General features: G+C 40.4%; 1 protein-coding gene across 1 annotated transcript; it reads left to right on the top strand.

Annotated features, from left to right (window-relative positions):
* Nucleotides 1-7,129: 7,129 nt before the first annotated feature.
* LOC149228228 (protein argonaute 10-like) lies at nucleotides 7,130-10,448 on the top strand. Its single transcript, XM_089380710.1, has 9 exons — nucleotides 7,130-7,200; nucleotides 7,314-7,447; nucleotides 7,545-7,678; nucleotides 7,834-7,931; nucleotides 8,061-8,193; nucleotides 8,294-8,416; nucleotides 8,567-8,674; nucleotides 8,765-8,824; nucleotides 10,146-10,448. The coding sequence occupies exons 1-9, from the start codon at nucleotides 7,130-7,132 to the stop codon at nucleotides 10,446-10,448; spliced, it is 1,164 nt and encodes a 387-aa protein (XP_089236836.1).
* Nucleotides 10,449-10,764: the final 316 nt, after the last annotated feature.

Below are 10,764 nucleotides of genomic sequence, written 5' to 3'. Positions count from 1 at the left end.
TCTCGTAATCTGGGTCTGAAATGATGAAAGATAAACACATTTTTGGTTCCAAGATAGTGACACAGAATGTTTGAAAGGTTAGATAAATTACAGATCTATGGGGAAGATATTTTTTCATCGTGACTAAACCTTCAACTTATGGATGGAAGGACCCCAGGTTGAAGCCGAATAGCTATAGAACTATGACTTTGGTTTACTTGGGTTATCGGCATTTCGTTATCGCATCGGCATTATCAAGGAAATCGGGACTTTTATGATTGCGATGAGCGATCGCCGATATCGCTATCGGCGATTACAAAGGGGCGCGGCTTTAAACATGTGCATACCTCCGATCCGATGGGCCGGACCCGACGACCACACAACACTCCATTTCATATTTTTTCAGGTCCACGTCCGTCGCGTTTTCAATGTATTTTGTGTATTTTCTTTATATAAAGAAAATACAAAGGGAAGCCTGGGGCAAGCGCCGATTGCGATGGGGTTCGGTCCCGATGGGCCGAACCCGATGGGTTTTAAATCTTTTTGCATAAAATTTCAAGTCTGCGCTTGAGCCATTTTCAATGGTTTCGGGCCTGTTCTCTGTGTATGGTGAAATATGAAGAAATATAAAGGATGCCTGGCGGGTGCGGTGGCGACGGGTTTTCAGATCCGAAAGGGTCCTAAAAGCAGAATATATATATATCTCAAGTCCGCCAAAGCCATTTTTCGTGGTTTTGCGGCAGTTTTGCATGTATTTGTTAAATGTTAAAAAACAAAGGAGGGCCTGTTAACTTTAAACGTGCATTGCAAGCCAAAGGCGGACCCGATAGTGAATAAAACTATGCCTAAAACCTTGAAAAGGACAACATGGAAGCAGTGATGGGCGGGAATGAATAGTTTGGGCAGCGTTTCTCTGTTTAAAAGCCAGAGCAATCATATTGGAGTCGTTCAATGATTCAGCAGCAGCATTTAATCAGCAGTATGGCCGAGGAGGAGATAGGACGCCACAGATCCAGACAGAGCATTCAATGTTTATGGGTTTCACCCATGCCTCATTCCACTTGCCCAAGGAGGACCGCAGAGAGCCAGAGAGAGTCAAATCTATTTAAAACTCAGACAGATTTATATCAGAGGCCCATTTCTGAATATGAATATGGTTGGTGGCCATTTATGGGGCTCCGCCACGCATGGTTTGACAAAGATGTTTTGTATTGTAACACTATATATACTCAGAGCAAAAATGTAATCGGTTGGGATGAGTGTTTGATGAATGAGAGCTTATTGTAGCATTTTAACTTCTGGAGACTGTTAATACTATGAGACCTGCAGCTTCTGGTCTTTATTTCCATTAATACAAGCTTCTTTTGCTATCACCTGCTCGCTTTTCACTTCTTCTATGTTCTAGGCTCTGCCTGCTTTGCATTTAGTTGATGTGCTGTGAATATTTGGCATTTGAGGGGTTGTCATCCCACCTCTATGTTAAAATTAGTGGTTCATTGAAAATTGCTTGCAGGTTGTTGTTCTTCTAATACCAGAGAGTTGTCATCCTCTCTGTATATGGAATAGTAGTCTTGCAGACCTTCTAACTGGTTGCAGCTGGCCATCACAAAGCCTTGTGCATCTGCTGGTGCAATCAGTCTTCTTCATCATCATTTTTACTTATAGCTGTGAGTAGTTGGTGGTTGAAAGCCTTGTAGTTTGGGGGTCTTCCCCCATGTCTGGGGTAAATCATAGTAGGAGTGGTTATCTGGCTTAAAGGTGCTGCACATCTTCCATTTATTCATCATTTTATCCAACAAAACTGTTGAATTTGTAATGTTCCTGAGCATCACTGATATACAAACTAGGTGAGTTTCTTGGGGTGATAACATGTCCCTCATCATTAAACACAATATACAAATTAGGATCATTTTTGCTCCATTTATAACCATGCATGAGGAAAAATGAATCAATTTTTTCGTATCAGGATCTAGGAGCCTGCTTTAAACCATATAAAGCTTTATTTAATCTACATACTAAGTGCTCTTCTCCCTTCTTAACAAACCCCTTAGGTTGCACTAAGTAAACTTCTTCTTTTAAATCTCCATTTAAGAAAGCAGATTTAACATCTAATTGATGTATTTTCCAATGATGCTTAGTGGCTAAAGCAATAATTAGTCTAATGGTATTTAGTTTTGCAACAGGGACAAATGTTTCCTCAAAATCAATACCTTCTTTCTGGGAATACCCCTTTGCAACCAACCTTGCTTTATGCTTATCAATAGACCCATCTGCTTTAAATTTCAATTTAAATAACTATCTGCAACCTATGGGTTGTTTACCATGAGGAAGCTTTACTAGATCCCAAGTATTGTTCTTAATAATAGTTTCATATTCCTCTTTCATTGCTTCCTTCCATTCAGAAATCTTACTAGCTTCATAAAAATTAGAAGGTTCTGCAATGTTTAAACTACCAGTGATGAGCACACAATCGATATATCGAGCTAGTAACTATTTTGGCCTGCTAGATCTCCTTAGTGGTGGGGGTTCAATTATTATATTGTGTTCTTCTCTTTGCAGATTGAACTCGATTTATTCCTCTTTATCCTGTTGTTGCTGCTACTATTGATGTTGTTGTCGTTGTTGTTGTTGCTGACTGATCCCTGTTTCAATATCCTCATCTGAAAGTAAGGGTACATGCCATTCTTCATTATTTTGAACAAGATTCCCATCATCAACATGTTCATGGAATACTATGGCTCTACTAACAAACACCTTGTGAGTAGAAGGATCAAACATTTTATAAGCCTTATACTCATTGCAGTATCCAATGAAGGTACATTTAATGGCCTTTGAATCTAACTTCTTCTTGTTCTCTTTGGGAACATGCACAAAATATTTACAACCAAATACTCTAAGGTGACTTACTGCAGGCTTGAAGCCAAAGAACACTTCAAAAGGAGTTTTATAATCAAGACTTTTAGTGGGACCCCTATTCTTCAAATACACTGCAGTATTAACAGCTTCTGCCCAAAAACCATTAGTTAGATTCTTACCTTTCAACATACTGTGAGCACACTCCACCAGTGTTCTGTTTTTCCTATCAGCTACTTCATTCTACTGAGGAGTGTAAGGTGTTATAAACTATTGTTGTATCCCATGATCTTTGCAGTATTTGATGAAAACCCCTTTCTTGAATTCTCTACCTTGATCTGATCGAAGAATCCTGATGAACTTTCATGTATGCTCCTCAATCATGTTTCTGAATTGCTTGAAATACTCAAAAGCATGACTCTTCTATTTAAGGAAATATACCCATGTGAATCTTGTACAATCATCAACAAAGATTAAAAAAAGTAGGCCCCACCTAACGATCTTGTCTGCATAGGGCCACATAGATCAGTGTGTACAAGTTCGAGTATATCCCTCTGTTTCCTATCTTTAATAGCAAGAAATTCATCTCTATGTTTTTTACCGAATGCACATGCTTCACAATCAATATGCAAATTTTTCAAACAGGAAGACCATTTACCATACCGTTGTTCTGCAACAGGAGAAGGTCACTGAAATTGATGTGCCCAAGTCATTGATGCCACAAATTTTCAGTAGACTTATTCAATGACATCAAGGCTTGCTATGGCGTACTCTTCTCATCCAGTTTGTAGAGTCCTCCTATGTGAATACCTGTAGCAATAGGCTTCATCTGGTCCAATAAGTCTTTAATAATACAATGAGATTTAAAGAATTCTACCTTGATATCCTAATCTGTAATCTTTGATACAGAAATCAGGTTCTTCTTAATACGAGGAACATACCACACATCAAATATATTCCTGATCTTTCCATCAGGTAGAGTAACAAGGACATCTCCATATCCCTTAATCTCATACCCTCTATTATCTCCAAGGTATACTTTTATTCCAGTGTTGGATTCTCTAAAATTTCTTAACCATTGCTTTTTACCTATCATATGTGAGGAGGCTCCAGAATCTACGAACCAAATATCTAATTCAACCTCCTCAATAGCTAAAGTAGTCTCAGCCTCAGCCATAAACAATTTGACATCCTGATTCTGATCTACATCTGCATCAGCCAAATGACCTGCATGTCTTCTCTACTTGTACCTCTCCCCATCTACCTTTTTCTTATGGCAATATTTAGCAATATGGCCTATCTTACCACAATAAAATCATTTAGGAGCAAAGTCATGTTTATGCGAGGTCATACCTTGTGGTGTCCTTTTTATTGATGCGCTGCCTCTCCTGTGATCAGCCACTGCTTTCCCTTTTAGCTTGAACTTTGTCATCAATGCAAGTTCTGGATTTTGAGGTTTGAGAGACAACCTCCTTTTCTCTTCTTATAGAAAAATCCCAGTGAGCTCTTCAAAGCCTGGAGGCTTTTCTCTTGCATTCAATCCAATTATAAACATCTGATAATCATCCATCATGCCGTTCATGGTAATTGTCACCAGATCATCATTTGCCACGGTCTGACCGATATCAGTTAGTTTATCTTTAACTTCCTTTATCCGGGATATGAATGAAGAAACATACTCATTCTCCTCCATCTTGATTGAGAGAATCTTCTTCCTAAGGTACAAGGTTTGATTGGTATTCTTGATCTCATAAATCTCTTTGAGAATTGTCCAGATGTTATTCTCTGTCTTGCAATCTCAAATGTGAGGGATGATGTAATCCTTGACTGATAACTTAAGTAGCACCTTTTCCTTCATCTCCCTTTTCTCCCAGTCTTGAATTGTTGTATTCAATCCACTAGTTGCAATAGTCGGCTTGACTTCATCACCGGTGGCAATGCCATATGCATTCTGTCCCTCAAGCAGAGTCTGGAGCTTAAATTTCTAGTTTGTGTAATTGGAACCGTCAAGCTTATTACTCTCATTGAGATAAGCTTCAGCGATTTGATTATTCATCTTGAATGAATAAAATCTTCAACAATTTAAGCAACCCTCAAATGTTAAAAAAAAATGCCCTAATCACTCAGAATTTTCTTCGCAAAAAAAAAAAAAAATTGCCCTGAATAATACTAATTCCTCAAATTTCAATTCCAAATCTTTTTTTTTTAAAAGATCACTCCAAATTCTCATAAGAAATACGCACCCCCTTTCTTTTTAAAAAATAAGGAGCCCTCCAATTAACAAAAAATCCACAGATTTTTTTTTTAAATTAAAGCTTTGAAAAAACTTCAATTAAAAAAATTAATTGTCTGAGGGATGATTATTTCTTCACCACCATGGGGAGGAGGAGGAACAGCAAACCTCTCACTCGACGCTGCCACAGTCACAGAGCTTCTCTCAGTCAATACACTTCCTCTGCGCAAACGGCAGAGCACCCGCAGTCTCCACGCGCAGCCCCTTCAACATAGCAACTGTCTGAACGATAGGTCCAGCCCACGCAGCAATGCTGGGCGAACTCCTCTCTACCTCGCGGCCTTCTAAATGTTGTTGCAGCCTACTCTTCCTTGCAGCTATGCTGGCGTTGTATTGATCTCCACGCAGCCTACTGACAGAGCCTCCTTGGCTTCACCACCACACAATTCCAAAGGCACGCATCCACCACACAGTCCTCTCACTCTAGTAGACTACACAATAGGCAGTGTCGTCCACCACGCCCACCGGTTCCTTCACGCAGCAAGGTTGGGCTCCTCACGTGGCAAGGTTGGGGCGATCTCCCCCTTCTACAGGCAGCCTCCTCAAAAGAAAACGCAGTCCACCATTTTCCACACAGCTTCCAGGTACACGCAGCCTTTAAAAAACGCAGCCAGCACAATTGTCACAGCTATTTACCTCAGATCCGCGACTAGTCGCCAAGGTACACCAAAATCCTACGACGATGTAGCAAATTAAAAATTGGTGAAGTCCCCAAGAGTATTGGCGCGAGCTACTCTTGAGCTCCCCGCAACAATGTCGCGTTCCTCAACTCAAAGTACAAGCTTCTCCTTCCTGCAGCTTTGATACCATGTCAACAGTTGCACATGGAAGACATGAATTGGCAAACAACACTAGAGAAGCTCACAGGTGCGGATCACTAGGAGCTCCTACAAGCAAATACGCTGCTTGGGCTTCACATTAAACTCTCATAATAAATAGATACACTTAGTTAGAGATAGTAAATCAAATCCCTGAATGATAAGAACTATATGTCCGTGAAAAGCACAATCATAACTACGTAACAATAATTACCTAATCTCTATTAACTCTAACATTAGGAAAGGATAACACGAAACACAATGATAGAAATTAGATCTCACATTATAGTTAACTTTTTCTTAATAATATATGAGGTAAATATGGTTGTTTTAACAAATAACCGATACGCCATATTATGAACATTATTAGCCAATATCATACATTATGAAAAGTCTTTTCACGAAGTAACTATTGTTTGTAACTTATACCTCTTTATGGTATTTTCAATTCCTAAATCAACCTTCATCTTCTAAATATTTACAAATAAGATACTCTCTTTTACTTAATCTTTATACCCAAGAAAATTCAATAAATATAAGGGATGATATAATCCCTTTTACACATATTCCCTCGAGCACTAATTCTCTCCCATTCTCATAAATGATTTCATTTAAAAAGAATGCAAAGTCAAACTTTATATTGTTCCATCATGTTTAATCCCTTTAAATTATTAGTCCCTGTCGGGGACTATAAGCGATCGATAGATCGCTGACTTTGGGTTGACCGACGCGATTTTTGCAAATATTTGGCATATTTCCTAAGTCGAACTAAGGTTTACGGGGCGGAAAGGATTGGGGGTCTTATTACGTGCTTCGCATGGTTCGAGGCAAATGGCACGTGGCGCGCGTGAGGGGCACGTGGTTGCATGCGCTCTGGTGGTCTGATCGGCGGCCAGGTGTCCCTCCTCGAGATGCTGGAAAGTTCAGCTTGGGTTTTACTGTCTTCGCGGCATTTGGGTTGGTATTGTTACTTGCTTGTTTAGCTCTGCGGTCTGTGCGATTTTTCGTCTGCGGTGGAGTTCCTGCCTGCTCGGGTATTGTTACTTGCTTGTTTAGCTCTGCAGTCTGTGCGATTTTTCGTCTGCGGTGGAGTTCCTACCTGCTCGGTGTGGCTTTGGTAAGTTCGGCTACTGTATGGCATTCTGGTTAAATACTGAGGGTTTCTGTTACCTGCATGCAAGAGTCCATGGTTATGTCGCTTCCGCAAGAAGCATTGCAGGTTATGGATGTGGTGCTTCGTCAAGCAGCTCTGAGAGTGTAAGCCTGCAATTTACCAAATAAATGATAACATTGTGGCTCTTTTTGCTTTTTGGATTTGCCATAAAATATGCTCTATAAATGCTTACAATATTTAATGTTTGCATTGGCAGTTTCGTTGAAAAAGGGAGATCGTTCTTTGGGAAACACTTTGGCGTTGAGAAGCTTCAGGGGGGTTTGGTGGCCTATCGGGGGTTTTATCAATCTATTCGGCCCGCGCAAGATAATCTTCTCACTTTAAATATAGGTACGGTGTTGTTCTGATAACCAGCTTGAGAAAAATTCTTAAATCTTCTTGAATTTTGATATACACAGTTGTAAGAGATAATAATTTTGTGCCGTAGACATTGCTGCGGCGCCCTTCTATGATTCTGTCGAGTTACCAAGCTTTATTAGTGAGGCCTTTCGAAAAGACGTGCGGGGGTTGGACCGCGAATTTTCTAGAAATGACTCCGTCGGTGACGGGATGCGATCCAGGGTATGAGGAGTTTGTTTGCGTTCTTCTTCACGCTGTTTTGGTTGCAAGGACATGATTTCTTTTTCTAGTTGGGGATTTCCTTTCCTTTTGCTAACTGGAACATAAATATGACCAAGTGACTTGTAGCTTTTATATAATTTTTGTTTGTGCGGCAGTTGAAAAGGTTGCTTAAAGGTCTTCGTGTCGAAACTATTCATATCAGGCATAGTTATCGAATTAAAGGTTTGACTGATAGGCCTTTGGAGGTTTTAAGGTGTGTTAATTCTTAGGCTTAAGGGACTTCCTGAAATTTATTGTTTTTATTTGGCTTTCTAGATATTGCTCAGATTTTTGTCTCTTCCTATTAGGAATTCAAAGCACGTGCATTGTTTTATTTGAACAGTTTTGATAGCAATGGAGTGCAACTCTCTATTGTCGACTATTTCCAACAACAGTACAAGCTGACTCTCCGATTGCGGGGCTTTCCAGCGATCGAAGCCGGTAATAAAGAGAAAAAGAAATATATTCCCATCGAGGTAAACTCTTATCGTATTTATGAAATATTGTGATGTGGTTGTTGTAGAATTATTGAGTTATTCTATTATGGCATCATCATGTCATTTATAAAATTATCAGATGCAGCTTTGTTGGATTCAAATGGATCAGCCTTATATCAAAGTTCTAACCGAACAACAACGAAGTGGTTTATTAAATCTAACTTGTTTACATCCCCAAGACCGAAGGGAGAGAACTAAAGTGGTAAGTCCATAGATCGTTCATCCGTGGCAATGTTGTTTCATACGTTCTTGCATTTTAGTATTAAGCAGAAATAACGTTACCTTTTTCGTTTTATCTTCAAAAGTCAACACCAAGAGAGTGAATCAATATACTTGTGTGTATGTGTTTTAGATTGGAGGACAATTGAGAGATTCAACTGCCAAAGATGCTGCCGAATTTGGTATTCAAATCAACACGTTGATGACAGAAGTCCCCGGGAGGGTCTTACCTCCACCAAAGGTACCTGTGATCATATATTTGAGCATTATCTATTTCTAACATATTTATTGAATGCTTTTTGTGGATTCTGTATCGTTTGTTTCATTGCAGATAATGTACAAGGCTTATGAAGAAAATCCAAGAGAAGGTTCATGGAATATGAGAGGAAAGGTATGCAATATATTAATGCCAAATTGTAGAAACTATGGTTTAGTTGGATAAGGTAGCCGACTTGTTTGACTCTCCCCAGCTTGTCTTTTAACATTTTGTACAGATTTGGGAGCATATGAATTTTCTTGCACAACATAACATCATTTTACCCTACTGCATGTGTGTACCGAGCTGTGCATATGATAAAATACCTTTCAGCAGCTTGATCTTATTAGTCCCTGCCGGGGACTATATGCGATCGATAGATCGCTGACTTTGGGTTGACCGACGCGATTTTTGATTATATTTGCGATATAACCTAAGTCGAACCAAGGTTTTGAGAGTGGAAAGGATTTGGGGTCTTATTACGCGCTTCACATCGTTCGAGGTGAAGGGCACGTGGCGCAGGTGAAGGGCACGTGGTCGACATGCGCTCTGGTGGTCTGATCGGCAGCCAGCTGTCCCTCCTCGAGATGCTGGAAAGTTCGGCTTGGGTTTTACTGTCTTCGCGGCATTTGGGTTGGTATGTTACTTGCTTGTTTAGCTCTGCAGTCTGTGCGATTTTTCGTCTGCGGTGGAGTTCCTGCCTGCTCAGTGTGGCTTTGGTAAGTTCGGCTACTGTATGGCATTCTGGTTAAATACTGAGGGTATACTGAGGGTTTCTCTTACCTGCATGCAAGAGTCCATGGTTATTTGAGCATTATAAGTTAATGGCATTCTCGTTGAATACTGAGGGTTTGTCTTCTGGTTAAATATTGAGGGTTTCTCTTACCTGCATGCAAGAGTCCATGGTTATTTGAGCATTATAAGTTAATGGCATTCTGGTTGAATACTGAGGGTTTGTCTTAGCTGTGGTCAGCATGCGCTGTGGTGGTCTGATCGGCGGCCAGCTGTTCCTCCTCGAGATGCTGGAAAGTTCGGCTTGGGTTTTACTGTCTTCGCGGCCTTTGGGTTTTACTGTCTTCACGGCCTTTGGGTTGGTATTGTTACTTGCTTGTTTAGCTCTGCAGTCTGTGCGATTTTTCGTCTGCGGTGGAGTTCCTGCCTGCTCGGGTATTGTTACTTGCTTGTTTAGCTCTGCAGTCTGTGCGATTTTTCGTCTGCGGTGGAGTTGCTGCCTGCTCGGTGTGGCTTTGGTAAGTTCGGCAACACACCAACCTCGCTTTTACAAAACCATGCAGCCATTTAACACTTTTACCAACCATAACCCCTCTAACAACCTCAGGACATTTTAGACATACACACGACAAGAAAACGAAAACAAAGAGCACTTGGAACGTTCATGCAATTTCCTTAGATTCTCCAACTTATTTAACATTGAATCTCCTTCAGAGCCATTCAGTGGCAGCCAATTCGGCTTCAAAAGGCTTCAATGGCGACGGAGGAGCAAATTGAAGGACAATGCGAGGAAATGGACCGCGCCTGCTGCGTGGTTACAGGTGGCCGGGGTTTCGCAGCTCGCCATTTGGTAGTGAAGCTCATCCAATCCGATCTCTGGACTGTAAGAATTGCCGATTTGGCCCCCGAAATTGTATTGGACGAGGCCGAGGAGAATGGAACCCTGGGCCAGGCATTGCAATCGGGCCGTGCAGTATATTACAGTGCAGATCTCAGGGATAAGTCACAATTGCTCAAAGGTATTTAATCACTCAAAGAATTCCCCAATTTTGGGCAGGCTTAATGGTTTTTTTCTTTTCGAATCGATTTGCTTCCATATATATATATGATCTTGAGGCATTAATTGCCGAATCGCGGTTAATGTCAAGACAATGCCTCGAACTTTGCTTTTTTTTCTTAAATCTGGTTATTTTAAATCTTATTTGCATTTTGTCTCTTTCCGAAAAAGTAGTAGAAATCTTGCAATTTTGTCAATATAATGCCTTAATGTTACGGTTACCGGATATCTTAATTGGAATCAATGGTCATTTTAAATCTTAGCTACTTCTATTGTTTTCCCTGAA

Source organism: Pinus tabuliformis, chromosome J (assembly GCF_031772625.1).
Source record: "Pinus tabuliformis cultivar Carrire ecotype Pingquan chromosome J, CPIR1, whole genome shotgun sequence".
In the NCBI taxonomy this organism is placed as follows: Eukaryota; Viridiplantae; Streptophyta; class Pinopsida; order Pinales; family Pinaceae; genus Pinus; species Pinus tabuliformis.
Note: the sequence above shows the minus strand (reverse complement) of the source record. Positions and strands in the feature narration are given on the sequence as shown.

Bases quoted from the DNA above. Each gene is read 5' to 3' on its own strand.
- LOC149228228 (XM_089380710.1), top strand. From the start codon at position 7,130: ATGGTTATGTCGCTTCCGCAAGAAGCATTGCAGGTTATGGATGTGGTG. The intron at 7,932-8,060 runs GTGTGTTAATTC...TTATTTGAACAG, and splicing joins AGGCCTTTGGAGGTTTTAAG to TTTTGATAGCAATGGAGTGC. The intron at 8,675-8,764 runs GTACCTGTGATC...GTTTCATTGCAG, and splicing joins GGGTCTTACCTCCACCAAAG to ATAATGTACAAGGCTTATGA.